General features: G+C 41.2%; 3 protein-coding genes and 1 long non-coding RNA gene across 7 annotated transcripts; 2 read left to right on the top strand and 2 right to left on the bottom strand.

The window, feature by feature from the left end:
* Positions 1-1358: 1358 nt before the first annotated feature.
* Positions 1359-22611, top strand: LOC134202571 (something about silencing protein 10-like). Of its 4 annotated transcripts, none has more exons than XM_062677581.1 (2): positions 1359-2886; positions 22595-22611. In XM_062677581.1, the coding sequence occupies exon 1, from the start codon at positions 1496-1498 to the stop codon at positions 2882-2884; it is 1389 nt and encodes a 462-aa protein (XP_062533565.1). In that variant the 5' UTR covers positions 1359-1495; the 3' UTR covers positions 2885-2886; positions 22595-22611. The 4 variants fall into 4 exon arrangements, with proteins under 4 accessions (XP_062533565.1, XP_062533564.1, XP_062533563.1 ...); XM_062677580.1 differs by lacking the exon at positions 22595-22611 and adding an exon at positions 18769-18785; XM_062677579.1 differs by lacking the exon at positions 22595-22611 and adding an exon at positions 15549-15632.
* Positions 2882-9201, bottom strand: LOC134202570 (squamous cell carcinoma antigen recognized by T-cells 3-like). The gene is made up of 4 exons (XM_062677578.1): positions 9021-9201; positions 8754-8959; positions 6443-8698; positions 2882-3260 (listed from the first exon to the last, which is right to left on the bottom strand). The coding sequence occupies exons 1-4, from the start codon at positions 9057-9059 to the stop codon at positions 3107-3109; spliced, it is 2655 nt and encodes an 884-aa protein (XP_062533562.1). The 5' UTR covers positions 9060-9201; the 3' UTR covers positions 2882-3106.
* LOC134202574 (uncharacterized) lies at positions 16229-17380 on the bottom strand. Its single transcript, XR_009977268.1, has 3 exons — positions 16929-17380; positions 16470-16870; positions 16229-16414 (listed from the first exon to the last, which is right to left on the bottom strand). It is a non-coding gene; the product is annotated as an uncharacterized LOC134202574 (long non-coding RNA).
* Positions 22612-22700: 89 nt separating the features above from the next.
* LOC134202573 (zinc finger protein 93-like) lies at positions 22701-24338 on the top strand. The gene is made up of 3 exons (XM_062677583.1): positions 22701-22715; positions 22870-23024; positions 23101-24338. Exons 2-3 carry the CDS (start codon positions 22911-22913, stop codon positions 24316-24318), a joined length of 1332 nt encoding a protein of 443 aa, XP_062533567.1. The 5' UTR covers positions 22701-22715; positions 22870-22910; the 3' UTR covers positions 24319-24338.
* The last annotated feature ends 10 nt before the right edge of the window (positions 24339-24348 follow it).

Genomic DNA, 24348 nt, shown 5'->3' with positions numbered 1-24348 from the left:
ACAATAACATAGTACCCATTAATGGGTAAAGCCATCTAACCGTGTATTGTCTATGCGAGTCATCGCTGGAACGTCGCTGAACCGTCGCGTCGCTCAACCAGCGAGCGCTTTCCAGTTTGGTGCTGCGGCGACGCATTAAATTTGCCTGCGTCCCTGCACTCAGCGAACTGGACTATCGAAATTCATAACTGGCGCCTTATGAATCTTCGATTGATTATTCCACCAACAGTGCTTCTTATACGCAGTTACCTTCCCGAATAATCAAGCGTCGATGGGCGTGTGGTCTACATACCGGCCTCCCGACCCCGACGTCCATGGTTCGAACCCAGTCTGCCGCACTTCACTTTTTTCAAATGAAAATCATCATTCATAAGGCAACATATTGAAATTCATACCGATTCCTTGTGGCAAATTTTCATAAGGCGTTTGATTGAAAATCATACGTCCATTTTCCTCATTGTGGAGCACTTACTGGAAAGGGTCACCAGCGACCAGCGACGTTTCAGTTGAGCGACGTAGTTGAGACCTGGGTGCTGCGGATAGAGCCGCTTTTCTGCGCTCAAGCGAGCAAAGGGATATTTTGAAATCACTCCCATAAACAAAATTATTTTGCAGTTACTTGGCTGTCAAACATTTCCCGCTCTTCGAATTTCTCTTTCCACGCTGCGTGAGGGCGCACAAATGCGCTAGACTCTACATGACTTGACGATTGTTTACATACATTCATGCTCCAATCATCTGCTAAATCTCGTGAAATTTCGTAACGAGTGGTTTTCAGTTGCATTCCCACTAATTTTCCACTCGAAATATAATGTGAGAATATTTGTTACAAAGAATATAAAACTCAAACAAAGTTTATTTTTATTTTTTCCCAAAATAATAACAATACTTCTCAATATTACATCAGAAACGAACATAACCACAATATTCAATGTTTGGCTCCGGCACAATAGAAAATTTTGGCTTCAGTTTGACAACCAAATCGATTCTATCCGCACCACCCAGGTTGAGACAAGTTCATAAATATGTAAATATTATTTGAACAGATCCGACCCTTCACGGTTAGATGACTTTACCCATTAATGGGTACTGTGTTATTGTTGATATTATTCCCACCGTGAAAAATTCACCCATTTTCTTCAAAAAGCGCCACTACTCATTAAAATGGGTAGTGGCAGAAAATGGGTGAATTTTTCACGGTGGGAATAATATCAACAATAACACAGTACCCATTAATGGGTAAAGTCATCTAACAGTGTTGATGAAGGCGACCCGAGTGATGCAGTGTAACTTACGTAACGGATTTTAGGTAACGATGGGTAACGCTAGTACAGCAAGAAAAAAAAATAAACAATGATGAAAACAAAGCACTAAGCACGTGCGTGTGATAGCTCAAAAAGTTCAAAACTGTTCAGTTGATTTTGTGAATTCGTGATCGCTGTGATATTTTGTTCATATTTTGCAGTGCGGTTCCGCATATCTCTCTCATAAAAAAATGCCGGATAAGATCAGTATATACGACGTGGGTGATCGATACGATATGTCCGAGTCGGAAAATGAGTATGACGAGCAAGAAAAAAAGTTGCTCAAAAACCTCCGCACCGACAGGACCAGTCGCGCGACCGATGACGACGACGAGGCAGTCCTCGGATTCGATGAGGACGACAATTACGATGACGACGACGATGGTGAGTTCGATGATATCCGGAAGTTTGAACACGACAGCGATATTGAGGACAAGGAGGACGATGATGATTTGCCAGATCGGAAGGCGTGGGGTTCCAAGGCAAGGGACTTCTACGGGGCGGATTACGTCGATCAGGATTATGACAGTTTGACGGCCCAGGAGGAGGAACGGGCCCGGCTGGAGGAGATCGAGGCGAAGGAAATTCAGCAACGGTTGGCCAAAGAGCTGAATGATGCGGACTTTTCGCTGGATATGTTCGTTCCGGAGCAGGAATCGAGTGGGGAGAAAAAGACAAAGAAAAAAAAGGAAAAGACGGAGATCAAGCTGAAGGCCGATTTGTCGGATCTGAGCGATCGACAGAAGAGGGAGCTGTTCCGGAAGGAAGCACCGGAGTTTGATGGGTTGGTGGAGGATTTCGAGCGGAATTTGGAAGAGTGTCACGATGTGTTGGAACCTGTTTTGAAATACCTGGTAGAGAGGGATGTCAAGGATCATCCGTTTGTGGAGCTGCTTAGCACACGGTATAAGCTGGGATTGAGTTATTGCAATAATATTAGTTTCTATCTTTTACTGAAGTCGAAGAAAATCAAAGTCAAAAATCATCCGGTAGTCAAACGGTTGGTTCAGATGAAGCAACTTTTGCTGGAGTTAGAGCAGAAATATGAGAAATCGATCAAGTCACAGGTGGAAAAGCTTTTAGGGCACATCGCTGATGACGATGAATTGGTGTTTGAAGACGATGTTCCGGTGCCAGTGACGGAGAAACCAAAAAAGAAGTTAGCGATGGTAGAAGATTTGGAGCTCGGTGAAGAATTGGAAGATCAGTCGGACCAAGAGCATGAATTGGAGGAATCATCTTCAGAAACAGAGGATGTACCATCGGCAAAGAAGATGCGATTGGATGTTAGTGATTCGGAAGAGGATCAAGAGGATAACAAAGAGTTGGCTGAAGAAGAGGATGCCATGGAAGGGGATAGCAAACGCAAGATCACTTACCAAATGGCCAAAAACAAGGGTCTTACCGTGCGGAAGAAGAAAGATCAGCGAAACATTCGGGTCAAGAACCGTCGAAAATTCCAGAAGGCATTGGTGCGAAGGAAAGGAGCGGTTCGATCTGTTCGAACGGAAACGTCGCGGTATGCCGGTGAGGCCACTGGCATCAAGGCGTTCATCAAGAGAAGCATCAAAATCAAATAATGGTGAGCATAATGTTGTATTCTTTATTGTAGAATTAGAACATTTTCACAAAATATACACTTTATTGTTGATAGTGTAGTGTGTAAGGGTTGTACCCGGGTTAGTGCTTTCGGTAGAGCAGAAAAGAAACGTCCAGATGACGGTAACACGGTTACGCAAACTTAGGAACATAATAAACATTTGTGGAAAAACAATGAACATTTAAAAACAAGATCTAGCCTGTTATTTTTTGAGGAGCAACTTTCGGAAGTCCTCGTTGGATTTGGGTTTGTTGGTTGTGGCGACTGGAGCAGCACCACTTGCAGATTGTCCACCCGGGGGGTTTTTCCTAAGCAGTGCTGTGGGAATCATTGACGATAGTTTCAATTTGGCGTCACTGGAATAAAAATAGGATAGAAAAATATTATAGCTTGTTTGTATGTTGACATTTTGTTCTACCTATAGACACAATTTTTTAGAATTGAATAGAAATCTAAACTTATATTCATGACAATATAGGCCAGAATTCTCATAAATGGCACCAACATTTCAAAAGGGCACAACTGCTTTTGTAAACAAAAACTTTTCACGTCGCAGGTGGGCTAATTTGAGCGCACACACGAAATCCAATACTACTGATGGAAGCAGCGAATCTTTTTCTTTCATTGAATGGCGCTGTATTGCGTGCAGGGTAGAAATATTTCACAGTCAATGCAGTGAAAAACATGGATCTCAGTATAATCTGCAGTCGCCTTCATCGCCGCCGTGGCGAGTGCGACTGGGTGCAGCCGAAAAATCATTTCCAACACCGACTATTCAATTTCGTATTCAGCCACTCACAAGTCGCTCTGACCGGCTGCTCAATTCGCGCCTTACCGTATGACTGTGAGTGGCCCATTTAAACGCGTGGTGAATTTTTTCAATTTGCTGGGTGAATGTGTACATTTTGCTGTGGTAAATTTCATCTTCGCGGCGCAGTGGGTGATGTGAGTTCTGTTGTTTACTTTTCTGCCTCTCCGGGAATGTGAGGTTGATTTCAAAGCAGGAAGAAAATAAAAAAAATGAAATAAAAAAACATCACCCTCATCCAGTGCTGCCGAATATTTACAACCCTGCTTGCGTGGGTTGGCTCAAATTAGCCCATCAGACGATCCCCACCAGTGCGTAAATAAAGCCAAAATAGCAACCTCTATCATGACGCGAACTCGTACCGGTCGTTGGTAAACGGGTGTGGGAAATGTAAACGCAACCTTCGGTGAATAGCGAGTTGGCAAATTTGGCGACCCGCTCCAACCGTTGCCAAACCATCACACGGAAATATAAAGTAACCCATAAATAAAAAATCTGCCGTCTGCTGAAAAATTGTTCGGGTACTCATCATCAAAACCATTGTGATGGAGGTCAGTTTAGTTTGGATTTCAACTGATTGGCGGCGCTAGTGCATATGAAATAACCTGATAGGTTAGAATCTCGAAATCTGGAATTTTTAGAATATTGGCGTCTTCTACAAAGTTGTTCGGGTGGTCAAAACCACCATGACGAAAACAAGTTTAATTTGAAATACAACCGCTTGGCGGCGCTAATGAATTGAAAATAACCTAAAAGGTCAGATATTTCGATAGTTGAAATCTTAAGAATATTGCCGTCTTCTACAAAATTGTTCGGATGATTAAAACCATCATGACGAAAGCAAGTTTAGTTAATAATACAACCGCTTGGCGGCGCTAGTGTATTGGAAATAAACTGATAGGTCAGGTATCTCAAAATATATAATTTTTAGAATATTGCCGCCTTCTACAAAGTTGTTCGGGTGGTCAAAACCATTATGACGAACGCAGGTTTAGATTGAGATATAACTGCTTGGTGGCGCTAGTGTATAAGAAATAACCTGCTAGGTTTAATATTTCGAAAACTGAAATTTTTAGAACATTGCCGTATTCCACAAAGTTGTTCGGGTGGTGAAAATCGTCATGATGCAAGCAAGTTTAGTTTTAAACACAATCGCTTAGCGGCGCTAGTGCATAATAAATAAACTGATAGGTTAAATATCTCGAAATCTGGAATTTTCAGAATATTGCCGTATTCTACAAAGTTACTTGCCATAAGACGAGTTCGTACAATTCCATTTAATTCCACCCCTTGGTTGTACCTTTGACAGATACTTATTTCTACTTCTACAGTAAGGCCATCTTCAGTGTCTCGTACTTGACTCGATTCGACTCAACTCGAGCGCCAACGAGTATTGCGGTTCCAAACAAAACTTCTGGTTTACTAACCAACCTAACAGATAATTCAGATAACTTTGTAAAAGATGGCCACTTTCCAACTCTAACGGATTTAGAAATATTTAACCTAACAGGTTATTTCTCATACACTAGCGCCGCTATGGGTATGAATTTCAAACTAAACTAGTCTCCATCATATATGTTATGGCTACCCGAACAACTTTGTAGAGGACAAAATCTTTCTAAGTCTTATAGATCTCGAGATATCCACCTCACTAAATTATTGCATATAATCTAGCGCCACCTAGCAGATGTGTGTCTAGCTAATCTGATAATCACAAAATGCATTACGCACATATTTATATTACAAAAGTTGGAGCGCGTTCTGAAAGATTTGAAAATAAATAATATTTTTTCCTGATTTTATTTATTTCCGTGTTTGCCTCACTAGCAACCGGATATTCACCACCGGTGCGAAGTATGATTGCACTTCAACAACCTTGATAGAAACAACCGGTGCGAGAACAAGTGCATAAATAAAATATGAACGCTTTTCGTTCCTATACTAGACACTCATTTGGATACACATCGGTGGGGATCGTCTCAGCGACGTGTTTACAAAAGCAGTTTTACCCTTTTGAAATGTTGGTGCCGAATTAGTCTTTTTTCTGCCTTTCGTTTAGCAGATTTAATTGATCACAAATCGTATAGAATATTCCTCAACCTCATATATGAGGATAATCAACAACTAGAGTATGCACGAATTGATATTGATTTTCTTTTACAAACAAAATATCACGCCAGTTAAAAAGCCGCTTGGTGCGGTTTGGCAGAACCTTGACCATATTACGTACTATTATGTGGAAAATCTACTGAATGATGGGTGAGAAAAACAATCTTCAAGAGTACATATTTTTATTTTTAAAATGTGAGATCAAGTTTGTGATTTTTTTTCTATCAGAATAAAAAAATGGGATCTTCCGTAGCAAAACAAAGCCGACCATGCTGAATATGACTGGATTCGGCATGGAAAATTTTCTGCTATGGAAATCTGGTATTAAAATCGCATAATAAAATTTGTACTAGCATCAAACTTCACAGTTAACCTTCCGGGACTCGGATGGTTCTACGGTATAACAAATCTAGACCAACATTTGAAAAGGGCGTAACAGCCAAAAATTATTCCTCCTGATTCTTCGTCTACACATATAGCTAGATATTTGGACAAAGAATCAGAAGGATTAAATTTTGGCTGTTCCGCCCTTTTCAAAAGTTGGTCTAGAAATGCACCTTCCTCAATGCTGTTGAATATCAAAATAGGCAGATAAACTTATCGATTTGTGGTTTCACTTACCCTTTAACGACATGGCGTTTACCAGCACCCAAGCTACCAGGATGTTCCACTTCCGTCGTTGCCGTAGGATTACCCCTCGGCGGAGGAGCAGAAAGAGCCACCGTTATAGTGAACCCGTTCATGACGTGCTGGTCAAGGTGAACAACAGCCTTTTTGGCCGCTGCCTCCGATTCGTACTCAACGTAGGCTAATCCCTTGCTCTTACCACTTCGGTAATAAACAATCCGAACATCTTTCAGCGTGCCGTAGGGTTCGAACAGTTTGCGAACATCATCGTTTGTCGCCTCGAAGGGTAGTCCCTTTACAAAAAGTTTGTTTGGTTCAAACTTTTCAGAATATTTAAACTTGTTCTGTCGGCTTGATTTGTCTCGGGCCAGAGACGAGATAAATACAGGACGCCCATCAAGAGGTCTTCGGTCAAAGCTTAAAGCCTTTTTGACATCTTGTTCACTTTCGAATTCTGCGTAGCCAAAGCCTCGACTCTTTCCACTGGAACCATGGACCAATTCGATTGATTTAAACTGGAGCTCCGGGAAAGTATCTTTGATCTGTTCTTCTGTGGCATCAAAGCTCAGATTACTGAAGAAAAGACGCTTGCCGTCGTTGGTTGTGTCGGCTGATTTAGGTTCATCCAAACGAATACGCTTGGCCGTTTCTTCAAGAGTTGATTCAGTTTTTTTCGGGACCGCTGGTCCTACCGGAATGTTCGGTTTCTTGAATGTTGCTTTGTCTGTTGGTGCCTGTTCGTCGAACAATCGCTTGAGGTTCTTTTTCTTCGGCGAGTCATTGGGATCGGAATCTTTTCTCTGATCCGATCGACGTCCTTTAGGCAATCGCTGATGACTGAGTGTTTTGTAATAGGCTTGTATGGTGGCCATGCACAGTTCTTGACAGCTGGCTAATTGTTCGAGAGAGCCGTTGCATCTTTCGAATCGCATCCAAGCGGCGGCCAATGTTTCCGGATCATTCAATCCAACTGCTCCAATGGCTTTTCGATAAACTTTTCGTATCGAGTCCGTGCCTCGTCGGGATTCCAACTCAGCATATTCGATCCAAAGACCCACTCGCGTACAATTATCCGAACTGTCCATCACATTCTGCCACAATTCTCGTCCCTTCAATGGGTCGCCCAGCGAGCCATATTCCAGCCTTCCCCAAAACTGCAGAATTTTGCAGTCAGGATCTGCTAACTCACCCCAAGTTCTTCCCAATTGATTCCATGCCAGTTCAAAGTTTGACCTCAATATATCCCGTTCCTTCTCGTCCTCAAAATTAGCGTGCCTTCTCAAATAGGTCAAGTATTCCAACCAAACTTTCACAGCCGGTTCCGGAGCCTGAAACTCCACCGTTGCGACTTCTTCCATGATCTTAAGCACATCAGCTTTGTCACGTTTCTCTCGCTCAAATACCCTCAATTTTTCCACATATAGCTCCGCACTCCAAGGACAATTTCTCAACGCCCTGTTGACCAATTTCTCCGCAGTCTGGCTGAAGACTGGCGAAGCCGAATCCTCATCATCGTCTGGCGGGTACTTATTTAGGTACTTCAAATAGTCACACCAAACAGTTGGATCCAGGCAGCATTCCGTCACCATGCGTTCATACAGAACCTGCGTTTCATCATCCCCAAGTTGAGAGCGACATTCCCGGATGTATTCCCGAAAAAGATCCGCCCGCTCTTGATGACAATGCGGCTCCAATTGGGTCAGTTTATCTTCAAACGGAAGCATCCTTTGCAAAAGCTCTTTTGCCTGCTTATAGCGCCGCTCAAATTTCTCCGGATTCAAGTCCTTGAGGACATCCTTATACTTCTCGCAAAGCAATTTGTACTCAATGTAAGAATCTTCCATATTTTTCAGAGGAATCTTTAGTTCTTGCTCATAAATGCGGGCCAATTGATTCAAACGCTCCGGCGAGTCTTCATTCTTTTCCAAATAGTCTTCTCGATACGCTTCGAAGATGGTCCTTCCCTTGATCACGTGCAATCCGTAGGTCGGAATGAGCACATCCCAAATCGCTTCCGATGTATCTTTATCCGCCTTAGCTGCCAGATTCGCATATTCCACAGCCACATCCACCGAAAAATAATCGTCCAGGGCTCGTCGGAAAAGGGTATCCACCTTTTTGATTTGCTCCGATGATGACGCCATCGATGCTTCTATTTTCAACCAGCGTATCCATATTTCCGGCGAGAGTGGATACACTTCTGCGAATATCTCCGCGCTTTGACGAATTTTGTCCAGGTCGGTCATTTCACTAAAAAAAAAGATTTTTATAACACGACCGAAAATACTAAAACAAAAACACTTACTGAGCAATATCCAGCAGTTGAACGTAGGTGTCATAGTTGTACTTATCTTCCTGGATCTTTCCCAACAGTTCCAGATACTGTTTCATCTGTCGAGCTTCTTCCGCTGCGTCGTCGTCATCATCGTCCATATCGCTACCGGAGCTTTCCTCTTCAGATCCCGCATTCTCCTTCCGACGATCATCTTCAACTTCCTCCATGGATTCGTCCTTCCATGTAGATCATTCGATTAAAATCCATGTTGTAACTTTTATTATAATATTTACTTACGTTGGAGTCTTCCATTCCCTTCATTTCGGAGTCGGACATTCTGGCCACCCGTGGCTCGATTACTGTTCAAAATAGTCTTCTAATCGTTTTGCGCTCGGACGAAGGGACGCAGTTTTTTTTACAGGAGCAAATCACATAACCTAAAAGCTAAAAATCAAAAATAGATCGGATTGCTTCGACCGCTTGGACAGTTGAGCTGCGAACGACCAGAACAAAACAAAAGAGAATAATCGTTAACGGTTTGCGTCATTTTGATCGAGATGACAGAGTCGAACTTTGGGCACTTCGTGCAAATAAAATCGGCACAGTTCGACACACCCGAATAGAAATAAATTGTACGCCGAATAGTTGATATTATTAGTTTTCTATTACACCTATAATCATCATAAACTGTATAATACATGTACATTCATACGGTTACCAAAATTAACGATCCAATCATATACAATGATTTGCAGATTATACATGCTGTAATAAGGATTACCTGATATAATTTTAATATAAACGTATCATATCATAAATGATTCAGATAGTTTTTTCCAACACAAAAATTATGTGTTTTCTTTTTTAGTGTATTAGTGACAATTGTTCGGGCCAACCGCCATTAGGCTTTCAGCGATCGTGTACGTACACGCACGTTTCACTCACACTTTTACCCACAACCATTCGCATTGCTCCTTCAATCAACATTTGCCGTCAAAAACTTTTATTCCCCCAAAAACCTAGATTAATCCACTTATAGCGATAATGGTGCCTTTCTCACACATTATTAGAAAAAAAAATGTAAAAGAAAACACATTAGAGAGGTCAAAATAGCACATAAGGAAGACAGATTACATTCTTTCTGGCAACTCTGCTTGGTGAAAATCGTATTAATTTGTGGCTCTTGTTTTGTATACGTATTTTTCCTGGCGATATACCTCATAAATTGTTCTGTGTATTTTATTGATGTGAAAACGTTTCGTTCTATCGCTGTGAATACCTGCGTGTTGTTTTATTCGTGTACTGTGCGAATTTTAATTGATTGCAAATTGATCCTTTTGTGAGGCTGCATTATTGGATTCTTTGTCGGTTTCTCTCTATCCACTCTACGTCATCATCGATTGCTTGTACATCAGTGACATCTGTATTCGACTAGCTAAACGTATTCAGCAAAGCTCTACTTGCGCTGCGCACACATCTGTGGACGATTACTGACACCATGGATTCAAACTGCTACCAGTGCTCTAAGCCGGTGAAGACGATCGAATTCCTACAATGTAGTGGTTTTTGCAACCAGTCGGTGCATTTGAAATGCATTGGATTAAAGAGGCCTAATATGGATTTCATCAATGATCAACAAAATTTATTATGGTTTTGTGACAACTGCATCGTTAAACTTGAATCCTTCAAGAATAACCCTGTACAAACAACAGTTGATGTTGTAACTGCACTTTCGGAATCGATCAATAAATCTTTAGCTAAATTGAAAAATGACGTTCTGGAAACCAAAGCACTGACCAAGTCACTTGTCGATAACAATAAGAAGATTGACTCGTCCGGATTAAGTCGCATCCGACCGTGGCCTAGCATTAAGCGACTCCGTGAAACTGCTCCCAGGAACACGCCGACATCTCGCCCTGATGTGAATTTGATTGGTGGTACGAGATCGGTTGAAAAGGGAAGTCTGACCGTGGATACCGTTGCGAAGCAACCGGAAAAATTCTGGATCTACTTATCCAGAATTGCTCCCCACGTGAATGAGGACGACATTTCGGAACTCGTGAAAAACTGCCTACAAATTGATAACCAAGTCGATGTCCGAAAGCTTGTTCGGAAAGATGCTGATCTCAAACAATTTGCGTTCATCTCTTTTAAAGTTGGGATCGACAAAGAACTGAAGCACACTGCATTAGATCCATCAATCTGGCCGAAGGGGATTTTCTTCCGAGAATTCGAGAATCTGCGATCTGAACGGGATTTTTGGGGACCATCCAAAGTCCCACGACTAGACAACGGACTCCCATCGCTGGATGCATTGGCAACCCCGTCGCAGTAGTAGGAGCTCCGGTTATGATACTGGCAACGGAACGCACGTCACATAGCATGATGGGAGCCCCCAAGCCACCCGACACAGTCGAGTATTTTCGCTATCTCTTTCTGCAAAGCCGTTCCGTTCCTGTGTTCGAATCTTGTGAGGTGAGGTGAGGTTTCCAACTTGCTTGTTCAGGCAAGTATTCTGTAATAAGCACATTTTCGAACTCTGAAGCTCGTTCCAATTGCAGCGTTATTTCCACTGTATACAATATCAGCTGCGCCTCATTTACAAGTAACACTGTACATCAACCATCGTCGACAACGGAACGCACAATTAATAGCATTATGGGGGCCCCTGAGCCATTCGTCACAGTCGAGCCCGGCCGATCTCTAGATGATGATGTCTGTTCCTGCCCAAGTCGTTCCGTTCCTGTGTACGGATATGGCGAGGGGGCTTCCCACCTTGCTAGATCAGGCAAGTATCATGAAATGAACACTCCTTCGAACTCTGAGTCCCATCCTGCTTACAGTGCATATTCAGCGAGACAATCTAACAGCGCCGTTGGACTCACATGCAACCCCAGTCGTAATGGAATTCTATCAACTACGGAACGCACTTCGAACAGCCTTATGGAAGCCCCTAAGCCGTCCGACACAGTCGAGTTTTGTAATGCCTCTCTTCCTGACAATTGCACGAGTCATTTAAGCCGTTCCGTACCTGTGTTCGGATTTGGTGAAGGGGCTTTCCATCCGGCCTGCGCAGGCAAGTACAATGTATTGAGCAAACTTTCGAACCCTGAATCTCGCCCTGGTCCTAGTGATAGCCCGTTTCGGAACGATAGCAGCTGCATCGACTCTAGTCCTCATCTGAGTTCATCAATGGAACGCATACTAAACAGCCTTATGGGAACCCCTAAGCCATCCGTCACAGTCGAGCTGCTGCGTTCACCTGATGTTGATTCCTGTTATACAAGTCGTTCCGTTCCTGTGCTCGGATTTGGTGATGGGGTTTCCCACCTTGCTGTCCTGATATTCGTCCCGTTTGCAGTTATTCCTCGTCTAACAGTAGCAGCACTACGGAACTTCAATCCGAGCCTCTGAACACTCCTGTTCGCGTCAATGCATCGTTGGCAACAAATGTTCGAGTGATACCTTGCAATGTACCCCCGATAGCCTCGGCTATGGAAGGCTGCATTGGAAATGTTAGCCATTCCCAGCAGTCTATCGAAACCCCTCTGATTGGTTCCAATGGTCTCCTGGTGTACTACCAGAATGTGCGTGGAATACGAACCAAAATTGATGACATCTTCACGGCTGCTATGGTTTGGGAATACGATGTTTTGGTTCTCATTGAAACTTGGCTCGATGACCGAATACATTCCGCACAACTATTTGGTAATCAATTCAATGTATTTCGGAATGATCGCAATCCTTTAAATAGTACGAAGACACGTGGAGGTGGCATTTTAATTGCAGTATCGAAGCGGCTAGATTGTTGCTTGGACACCGCTGTTATTAGCACATCAGTTGAGCAACTTTGGGTGAGGATTACAGTATCCAATCGTAGGATTAGTATCGGTGCAATGTATCTTCCTCCAGATCGTAAACATGACACGGTATACATCGACAATCACATCAATTCGATCGGTGCAGTATTTTCCCGATTGAACAATAACGACTTGGCCCTCCTGTATGGTGACTATAATCAAGCTGGACTGGTTTGGAATGTCGCTAATAACGAGCTTCCATCGATTGACTATTTGCGATCCCATATGCCGATACAATGTTGTACTCTGTTCGACGGCTTCGATCTACATCGTCTGGCGCAAATCAATGCGGTGTTGAACCGCAACTCCCGACTACTCGACTTAGTTTTGGTGAACGATGTTGCACTTCCTAACTGTAGAGTATCCGAAGCTCCTGAGCCTTTAATAGGACTTGATGCTGATCACCCGGCTTTGGAAACACTGGTTGATATTTCCATCCCTATTCAGTTCGAAAACATAGAAGATCCTGTGGCGTTTGATTTTAATAGGGTGGATCTCGTTTCTATGAAGCACGCACTTACGCAGATCGACTGGCGACTTGCTGATACGTTTGAAAGCATTGACGATGCGGTTGAATTCTTCACCCTTACTCTAAGTCAAATAATCTCGGACTGCGTTCCTCTTCGTCGATCTGCCCCTAAGCCTGCATGGGGCAATGCGCGGCTTCGCTATTTAAAACGTTTAAGAGCTAAATCACTTCGGAAATACAGCCAATCCAGTAATGTTTTCACCAAGCGATCCTTCGTTCTAGCAAGCAATAATTATCGTATCTACAACCGTTACCTATACAAACGTTACACCAGGCGTATGCAGCAAAAACTCCGTCGTCATCCTAAGTCATTCTGGTCATTCGTGAAGTCAAAAAAGAATGAGGGAGGCCTTCCTGCTGAAATTTATCTGGGAAACAGACGCGCTCGATCTGTCGTTGACAAATGTAACCTTTTGGCGGATCGCTTCCAGCAAGTTTTCAACGACACTAGTGCCTCAATTTCTCAAGTGGAGGCGGCACTCATTGATACAACGATGTAGTCAATTTCAACAGCTTCGTTGTAAGCCTGGATATGGTTGAATTGGCTATCAATAAGCTAAAATATTCCAACACTGGAGGCCCTGATGGTATCCCACCGTGTATTCTGAAGAAATGGTCTGCCAAGTTAATCTTGCCGCTGTCTAAGCTCTTCCACCTCTCCCTGCGTCAAAGTACATTTCCTGAGCGCTGGAAATTTTCTTTCATGTTCCCTGTGTTCAAAAAAGGCGACAAGCAAGACGCCGAACTACAGAGGGATCACATCTCTGTGTGCATGCGCAAAAATTTTCGAAATAATTGTGAATGACGCACTGTTTGCTGCCTGTAAATCGTATATATCACCTGATCAGCATGGATTCTACCCTAAAAGATCGATCTCAACTAATCTCGTTCCATTTGTATCGTTGTGCCTGCGTAATATGGAGCTAGGAGCCCAAGTGGATACAGTTTATACAGATATGAAAGCTGCTTTCGATCGAGTTGATCACGATATATTGCTTGCGAAACTGATAAAGCTAGGCGTCTCTCCAGATTTAGTACATTGGTTCGGCTCGTATCTGAAAACCGGAAACTTTGTGTAAACATTGGATCGACACAATCCGAACATTTCACATGCTGTTCGGGAGTACCACAGGGTAGCAATTTAGGGCCGTTGTTGTTCTCAATTTTCTTGAACGACGTTGGATTCGTCCTTCTTTCTGGATGCAGGGTATTCTATGCCGACGATGTCAAGATATTTGCTGTTATCCGACACAATGCCGATTGCCTGCAGCTACAGCAGTTCATCAACGATTTCAGCGAATGGTGCAGTAGAAACTTCTTTACGCTGAGTTTCCAAAAATCCAACTTGATAAGTTACCACCGAAAGCAAAACCCAATTCATTTCGATTACACAATTAACGATTTAACACTGCAGCGTGTTGATACAGCACGGGATCTTGGTATTATGCTAGATTCAGCTCTTACATTCAAAACGCATTATTCGGATGTTGTTACTAGAGCTAATAGACAATTGGGATTCATCTTTAAGATCGCCGATGAATTTCAGGACCCTTTTGCCTGAAAGCACTGTATTGCTCACTAGTTCGATCGATTATCGAATTTGAATCAGTTATCTGGTCCCCGTATCAGAGAGTTTGGATATCTAGACTGGAAGCCGAAGCCGTGCAAAAGAAATTTGTTCGCTACGCCCTACGTCATCTTCCTTGGAACGACGCTGTTAACCTACCGCCCTATGAACACCGATGTCAGCTACTAGGATTAGACACTCTGGAGCGTAGAAGATCGATAGCTCAAGCTGTTTTTGTCGCGAAAATTCTTGTAGGTGAAATCGATTCTCCTGAAATGCTTGCTGCTCTTCAAATGTATGCACCAGAACGACCACTACGAACCAGAAACATCCTTTACCTTCCACCACGTGTTGCAAATTATGGACTGCACGATCCTGTTCGGTACATGTCATTACGCTTCAATGAGTACTACAGTGCCTTCGACTTAAACTCCACGCCCAACGCCTTCCGACTACGGCTGGTGCGTATGTTACGCAACGGAATCAGTACTGGACGATGAATCTAAAGATCCATTTATTTTAACACTAAGACCATTCTTATTTTTATATTGTATTTGTAGTTTTAATCTGTTATGTATATGTCGAACCAGCTTTTGTAATGTTTGTTAAAAGATATGGGGTTTTTATGCCTCTTTCAGTACAGCACATCGCTATCTCAAATAGGCTTTTCCCCAACCCTATTGCATTAAGACATTTTGTGTCAGATGAAATCAAATAAAATAAAATAAAAATAAAATTATTTCCAATAATTCACATTTATTTGCCCTTAAGCAAAACGTATTGCTATTATCAAAAAGTCAGGGCAGAGATGATACTAATTAGCTGCTAATGCTACAGCCAATAATTGTTTTCTTTAATTTATTTTATAGGACATACAAAGAGTCACTGATGGGAGAGCAGCATATTCTCTGGAGATGGACAAAAATTCTGCATCACACAAAATCGCATCAGAGGTATTTTTGCAAACAGTTGAACAAGAACTTATCATCGCTTATCATATGGAAAAAAATAAAAAAAAATTGATTGACTACAACCCAGTGATAGAAAACTATTTAATAACTATCATATATGGTCCGGAAAAACTCTGGAATAATTCTGGAGATTGTCGTCTGTGGAATCCTGAATAAAAATATTGTAGTGACATGTAGCTTTCTCCGGTAGCGAAGAATCTCAACGTCAGTGTTAATCTTTCTGCTGAAGATATTGATTTTCTCATACTCTTTGTATTATAAAGATGGCGAATAGACATGCTTTATTCTTTACTACACTCAGAATAAATTGCATATTACTTCTATAATTTTTGCACTTATATTTCGACCAGTTACTTTGGCTTTTGTAAAGTATGTGCGGCTCTAATAATTATTCGTTGATTCAATCATGATAAATTATATGTGCAGAACTTTTATAGCACGATAAGACATGCACATAGATTTTAAAAGGAAGCATCGCAAATAATCCATTACTATTGCACTTAATTTTAAATATGATAAAGCAATTATCGATATTTTTCAATTCTATTCAACGTAAGTATAAACAAAAATTAAAGGAGTTCCTTTTATTTCTATTGAATTTATTTTCCTTTCAATTATCATCGTATGTATTTCCTCCCGTTCGGCGGGAAAACTGAAATGTCGATTACTTCCGGAAAACGGGTTTCTTATACATTGAAGGAAAATTGCATGGTGATCAAAACCAAGTTCACCAGGATGTATACTATATACAACTATAGTTGGTCCTATAAAAGAAAAAAAATACAGAATAGCGTCGTTTATAATAATAAAAGTGCTTACGTGCTTACTATTGCCGATCGCAGATCTTACTATTGCAGATCGTTAACATCCTGGAAATCTGTTTGTCGGGCAGGACTAGATACATAGCCTAATTGACCAAGGCCAGTACTAGCTCCACCTCCTGCATTGCTCCCAGCAAGAAACGCATCAGAAAAAGTAGGACGTACAGTTTTATTTTCGCTGCTGTTGCGGCAGTTCCATCAAAGATCGTTTGATCCAATGAACATGTTGTTCGTCTGCACACAGCTGTTGCTATTGCGTGAAGCTACGAAGAAGGTCCTAATTTGAAGAGGGAGTGGATGCATTTTTCTCTTCCTTTACGTATGGTGGGGAAACTTTGCTGTCGGTTTCTTCGGGATACGGGTTTCTTAGGCTGACAGTGGGAAAATCGTATTCTGTTCCTAAAATAAAAATCTTCAATATAGCGTTTTCGCGGCTAGTGAGAATAAAAAAGCTTACGATTGCATGATGCACACCCAGGAATACAACTACAGAACACGCGCCGTGCTTTTGAGGAGAAGGGAACGTCCGTACATTTCAATCGAAAAATGCGAAAAACAGCTTGTTGGACGGGGAAAAACTTTTTAAGCAGAGTTGCGCTCCTGATGTTTTCATTTTTTTCCTTGACTGGCGTTTTATGTGCAGCACATGAGCTGCATTAGATGCACTTCAATTTCATCTAACTCAAAATTATATTCCAAAAACCTTATGCATAGTTATTATTAGGCACACATAAATCTTAAATTATGCTTTCAGTCAATGTTCTAAGTGCGAAAACATTTAAAATATATCATTCGTTTTATTTGAGTGTAGTTTATTTGTGGACGCAGTAGCGCCCGTGGCAAGTGTTTTCAAAAAATCAAAATTTCCAACGTCTGTTGTCTGTGATTTTTTTCATCAAATGCTGTGTCTGGTTGTCTAAGGTTGTCACTGGTTTTGTTTTCTGCATCTGATAGTAAAAAGAATTGAAGTGTCAAATATTTTATTTTTTTGTGAGAACTTCCCCGCGTGCTGCTATTATAGTGCTGTCCAATGAGCAGCTCGAAGTACACTGATAAAAAAATACACGTTCGATTCATGTTTTTCGGAATATGGATATTTTCAATCAGCTTACACCATCAATTCTAGTGCAATCCACATCACTACGATGTTCTTGACATCCTCAGTTCAAATGTCATTGTATACATCCAAATTCATTATTGATACACTACCATATGATATGCACATCCATGAATAACCATGACAAATACACGTTCGACTCGTGTGTTTCAGAATGTTGATATTTCATTCCAAATTACACCATCAAGTCTGATGTATTTCACATCACTGAGATGTTCTTCACAAACTCAGTTCAAATGACTATGTTTATAGCAAATTGTATAATTGATACACCACGATGTCATATGTTTATCTAAAACATGTTATGAATTACTTCAAACGAATTTGAGTATGCATTCAGACGATTCAGACGATCCTCCATATGTCATTATTTCAATAAAACGGACATGTTCATGCATGTTTCGAAAGGCCGCAACATTTTTCAATTTCAATTATCGGTAAATAGTGAACTGATTTTATATTAATTTGCACTTATTAATTTATGAATAAAAAGAAGGGATATTTTATTGGTGAGGGACCGGGAGGGCAGAAGATGTGTGGAACATGCAACCCTGCCAAATAAATGAAAAAAGTGAAGTTCACCTGCTATCTTAAGTAAAAACAAGTAGTACAGTATACCCCCGCTGATCCGACAAATGTATGGCCGGACTATCGGGGTTTCTCTCGTTAATCCGACTGTCAGATCCATACAAATGAACCAAAACAAAATCACAGCACAAATTTGAAAACTGACAGCATAATGTGTTTAAATGGGTGTTGATACTTTTTAATCCGGAAAATTCCGAATTAGCGAGATCCGGACTAACGAATCGTCGGACTAGCGAGGTCCGGATAAGCGGGGGGATACTGTATAATGTTTGATTTATAAATCTACGAAGGAACTCTAAAAAAAATTAATCCATATTTTTCGGAACTGTAATTAAACGACAGGAAATGTAGATTTTTTACTTCTTTTTAATAATTTGTTTTCGTTTAATTTAATCTATCCGGAGTACGACTTTCGTTATACGGTTGAATCCCATTAATTTAATACATATATATTAATATTTTAAAATAAATTTTCTTGCTCTGGAAAATCTGGCTGACCTGCTGTGGCTCCTCGTTTATGTTGAATCGCATCAGAGCATACTAATTTGGTACTTTTTCTAATTGATTGCATGTTCCCTTCCTGCTTTAGCAGCAGCAGGATCAAATAAGATGGAATTATACTCAAAACGGCGAAGACGCATCGTCAATACTGGCCTCTTCCTACTATCCTTTCCGACGTATGTACTTCGTGGCGGCTTCTTGCTAGCGGGAATAAGCACCGAACCGATCATGTTCTCCGGCAGCAGCTCTTTTAGATGTAGGTAACTTGAATTTTTGTGATCTGTGTGGATAATAAAACCTTATTTACCGGTTGCAGATTTCGGAAAATAAAAGCACTTACCTGTTCGAAGCCAAAATCGCCGGCCTCAGCTCATAAAATAGTATTAGTTGGTGTGGTTCAACTTCTTTTAAAATAATAAATGCAACCACTCACTGTGGATATTACATTTTTACCAACTTGATTTTTTCTATCTGTCCGGATATCAATTTCCGTCAGAGGTTCGAAAACCAACGAGACGTTTTCTATACTTCCACTGTTGATTCGTCGAAGTTATAGGAAAACTATGTTTCTTGAAATGGATTTCGATCCGATGACGGAAATCGGAATCCGGACGGATATGCAATCATTATCATTATTAAAATGTGAAAGAAAACACGAAATTCACTCACAATTCAAATGAAAATCAACACAATTATTCTTAGATATCATATATCAAACAAGCGACTATGACAAGTCGAGCAACCGAATTCGATTTGCTTTACACGTTAATACCGTGTGGTTTGTTTATAAAAAATGCTCAGTTTTGAATGAGCCATGTCATCTGTTTTACACGTGATATTGATTTGTATTGACAACATGCGCAAATTCATGTGTAGAACACACGGTCCGCTCGTGTATTTTTTTTATAGTGTAGCTCGAAGTTGTTCCTGTCACGCTCATGCCCGTTTGTTGACAAAAAAGAACGAGCAGGACGGGAACAACTTCGAGCTACTTCGAGCTGCTCATTGGACAGCATTTATATTTATGATTGGTTTATACATCAACAGGCATTCTAGTGCCCTAATAATATTTGGTCTTATTATAATCTTAATTCTATTTGACGTCAGTTTGAGCATGACTGACCATACTTTCCATTATATAGGAAGTTAGGCATAGGAGATTTGAAGCTGTTGAACGTCCAGACATAAAGCCGTGTTGGTCATCGCTGATATGTTGCTTACAATGGGCATGCTGTGGCCACATGACCACGAATAGTTTCGAAATAGCGCTCAAAGAGGTGATACCATGGTAATTGTCGACGTCTCGTTTATTTCCCTTCTTGTAGACCAGAAACATGTTCGCTGACTTTCAACAGGAAGGGAAAATGCCGCTTGCAATAGACGTACGAAAGATGCACAGCAGAGGAGTCATCAATCCTTCAATGTGTCTTTTGAGAAAGACCCTCCGTCTGTCTGGCCCTGGATTGAAGGACGATTTCAGCTTTGAAGAGGCTCTGACTATTACCATTTCATCGATATTGATAAAGCTGAGTGTTCGACCCACAAGCGGGGTGTGTCTTGCTGCTAGTTCAATTTGCTTCATGGTCAAATTCTCGCTAGAGAAAACATTTGCAAATTTCTCAGAAAAGAATTGGCAAATTTCACGGGTGGTGGCAGCTGTTACTCCATTGAACGTCATTGACGATGGCAGTCCAGACTCCTTGTGCTGTTCCTTCACATATTTCCAAAACTGTTTAGGATGTGAGTGTTTACTCGTGTCCTGCTTCTGGTTACGAGTACCAACTAAACTTAAAAGGTAGTCAAAATTGGCGGTGGATATTCTGACGAAGTTCTTGTACAATTTACGGTGATTGCTGCGTAGCTCTTGCAACATTTGGCGTAGCACCCATCTGTTTCTCGTTTCTCGACCCAGTCATGAACCCATACTCTGCTGTGTGGTATTGGAATTCGTCCTCATCCTTCAATAGCAAATAGCTACAGGCAAAAGTGGCCGCAACTGAAGATGCCATCGATTCCATTTTCAGAATACATAGTTTAGAATTGATTTGAAAATTATTGCCACAGAGAAACAGACGTCTCACTCAACACATGTTCCAACGTACACCTTTTTAACGGTTGATTTAATGTTTTGTAGGTGGTCAATCGGCCACCGATGGTGCCTCCATCGGTTTTGCTTGTGTTTGACGTTTGCACACTACCGCCATCTGGTTGCCGCTTGGCCACACACCGTGTTTTAGCATTGGGCGACAATGTTTTCGTGACGATGATTTTGATTGCATTTTGTTCTAAGTGATATGTCTGTTTCTCTGTGTTATTGCATTATTATTGAATTAAAAAACCACAGCTAAACAACAATGTCTAATGTCTTTGACGACAAACAATGTACTGTCTTTTGAACAACATTTGATATACAATGTTGTGAAAACTCATATGTGAATATGTACATTATGAAGAAGATATTGATTTGGAAAATGCATTGGAGGTAACCACTTTCCCTTCGATGGGACTCGAACCCATGACCCTACAGTACGCTAGACTGGTTAGCGGCTACTGAACGAGCTCGAGATTCCCAAATTGGACACATAGTCAAATCACTCGCAATCCATTTATCAAGCCAACACTTCCACATGTGTATAGTACACTTTCACATTAGAGGAGCGTGAGTATTTAGAATGTCTGACGCCAGACATTCGTCTTCCTTCGTTCATTGGCAGTGTTTCAGATGCGAGTGAGTGTTGTGTAAATACAAAACCATATTATAAACCTCGTTTTTATACATTCATTCTAACAGAAATGCGCAACTCAGTATAAGTGAGGCAAGAGAGTAAAATATTCTCTGTACTAGTGGGTGTTATTTTTCACTCTCCAACTGTTTCGTACTGAAGCTGAAGCATCGGTCCTCATCCTTCCCAAATAATTACAATACCTCTCAATATAAAATCTAAAACGAACATAATCTCGATCTTTAATGATTGGCTTCGGCACATTAGAAAATTTTGGCTTCCTTTTGACAACCAAATCGATTCTATTCGCTCCACTCAGGTTACGATACTTAACAACCCGTACATTCTACACTAATAAAAATCCACACATTTTTATTGGCAAAAATCTAAAGAAATTCACAAATAAATTTTATGTGTGCGTTAATAACCACCCGCTATAGGAGAATCCACATAAAGGTTATTAGTTAATAAGGGTTATGTGTGTTTCCACATATATGCTATGCGAATTCACATAGCCGTTATGTGGGAAATGCTATAGTCAAAATTTATGTGTGCCACACATAATGGATATGATTGGATTTTTGTCAGTGTAGCGCAAAAACTTCATTTACAATTAATTAAAAGGTTCGTAACGATACTGTAATGTATTTCTATTGTTTCATCTACAATATTATGTGTTATATGGGGCAGAGACGTTGTTTATAGATAGAGACCCGCGCAGAGTGAAGCCGAAAGTACCAAACGAACCGTCAAACGCGGTACCAAACGAGCAAAGTAAACAAACATTACCAATCGGTGCTAAATGCAAGATAAGTATTGTAATCAACATTATAGAAAATATGAAAAAGTTGTAAGAGTTAAGTAAATTAAGCTGTTTTTGGAGTTCTTTTACCAAGTTTATTATTGCATTTCATCATATTTGTCGTTGCATTATATGGCAATGGTGCTGAACGGTGATTGGAGCAAACGAAATAACTGCTCATACTGAGAGTCACTTCAAGTTCTCACAAATTTTTATGTTGCCAATCGCACAGGATATTTTTGTCTGCTGGCCGTGAAGCCAGAATTGCTTTTATTCCCTCCGCGTGTCTCTATATAATAACATCGTCTCTGATATGGGGGACATACTTGCAAGTACAACGTACAATAACTGTTGTATTTATTGTTTTTCTATAATATTTTCTATTCAGGCAGGGTTGGCTGACAGTGCCTTTAAAATCAAAATGAGCGTATGCGGATTGCCGGATGCCGGATGCGCTGTGTTGGGGGCTTTAAACTGATTGTGACGAAATTGAAGAGAAACGTCACGTAAACGGTAAAAATCGATACTAAAAAATTCTGTTAAAATAAATTTTATTTATTTTGTATAGCAAACGGAAGCTCATTGATCATTTTTGCTTTTGTCCTGAATAACAAGCTAAAACCAACATTGGCCCATCTCGCCATTGATCCTTTTTCGCATTTTGTAGGTTTTGAGCTGTTCCGATATCTGGTGTTTTTTTTTTTGAAGATGTATGTTTGTCGGGTATGCCTAGGACAGAATCGTCCACTTTACGTGCCATTATTTGCAGTTCACGGGAAGCGTTCTGTCGCTGAAACAATAATGATCTGCACTGGGCTCAAGGTGAGTATTTCTCTAGTAAAACAGTTTTAAATAGAATTCGCGATCCTCAATAGTAAGATTCGATTATTTGTTATAGCTCAAGCGTAACGATGGTTTCACGCAATTCGTTTGTAGTCTCTGTGTAGACGAATTCTCCAAATTCTACGAGCTGAGAGAACTGTGTCTGAATTCAGATGCCTTTCTGCGTTCCAATAATTGCAATCTTGTTAACGAATCGGAGGACATCAAAAATGATTCTGTTCCGGATGCTGACGCGTCGAAAGATGATCAGATCGATTGCCTGGATGAGTTCGTCAAATCCACCATTGTCATCGAAGAAATTGAGATTACCGAATCAAACGAGGGATCGAGAATCATTACGGAAGAATGGGTTGTTGAGATGGATGACGGGAAAGCTAATCGGGATACGACTGAAGTTTACGAAATTTTAGACGATCCCATTTGCGCGAACACTGAAGATCAGATTCTTCCTACAAAGCCTCTCAAATCTGCTGAGCCTTCAAAAAAGAAGAAAGCTCGTCGGAAAAAGAAATCAAAGAGTCCTATAGCAGATGATACTAAATTTGTTTGCTGCAGTTGTCCTTCGGAAGTTTTCGATAGCCAACAGAAACTGGATGCCCACCGAGCTGACCAACATGAAAAGCTCCGTATTAAATCTAGCACTATTCGGCCGTATGAATGCGATGTTTGCTATCAGCGTTTCGTTGACGAAAAGCACTTAACGCTTCATAAAAACCGCTCAAACAGAAGCCGCAGCTTTGTTTGTACTTCCTGTGGTCGTGCTTTCTTAGCCAGTAGCACTTTGAAAAAACACGAACAAATCTGCGCACCTACAACGGTGTGCAATTACGAGTGCTCCGAGTGCGGCAAACATTTCCTCCAGTCAGGTTCGCTAAGGAATCACATGAAGCTTCACACTTCGGACAAAACACATTCCTGTCCGATTTGTGGGAAAACTTTCATGAAGCGGTTCGAAGTGCCGATTCACTTGGTCACGCACACGACAGAGCAACCGTTTGCTTGCGACAAGTGTCCGGCCAAGTTCAAACGGATGCAGGCCCTCCGGAGTCACCAGCGACACCACTCCAATCCCACGCCGTACAAGTGCGATCAGTGCGACGAGTGGTTCAACAGTTTTAGCGCCCGCAAGTACCACCGACAGAAGCTGCACGAGGGCATTGAACCGTTCCGGTGTGAAATATGCGAGATATCCTACGGGCGTCAGAGTCGGTTGACCAATCACATCCGTAAGATGCATGCTGGCGCGACGGGTTCAATAAATAAAAGTGAATAAATACAAAGAATAAAACGATCGTTTTATCAC

Source organism: Armigeres subalbatus, unplaced genomic scaffold, assembly GCF_024139115.2.
Source record: "Armigeres subalbatus isolate Guangzhou_Male unplaced genomic scaffold, GZ_Asu_2 Contig1291, whole genome shotgun sequence".
NCBI lineage: Eukaryota > Metazoa > Arthropoda > Insecta > Diptera > Culicidae > Armigeres > Armigeres subalbatus.
Note: the sequence above shows the minus strand (reverse complement) of the source record. Positions and strands in the feature narration are given on the sequence as shown.

Coding starts and splice junctions, on each gene's coding strand:
- LOC134202570 (XM_062677578.1), bottom strand. CDS start 9,059: ATGTCCGACTCCGAAATGAAGGGAATGGAAGACTCCAAC. Junction 8,960..9,020: donor AGGGAATGGAAGACTCCAAC/GTAAGTAAATAT, acceptor TCTACATGGAAG/GACGAATCCATGGAGGAAGT. Junction 8,699..8,753: donor CAACTGCTGGATATTGCTCA/GTAAGTGTTTTT, acceptor CTTTTTTTTTAG/TGAAATGACCGACCTGGACA.
- LOC134202571 (XM_062677581.1), top strand. CDS start 1,496: ATGCCGGATAAGATCAGTATATACGACGTGGGTGATCGATACGATATG.
- LOC134202573 (XM_062677583.1), top strand. CDS start 22,911: ATGTATGTTTGTCGGGTATGCCTAGGACAGAATCGTCCACTTTACGTG. Junction 23,025..23,100: donor TGATCTGCACTGGGCTCAAG/GTGAGTATTTCT, acceptor TATTTGTTATAG/CTCAAGCGTAACGATGGTTT.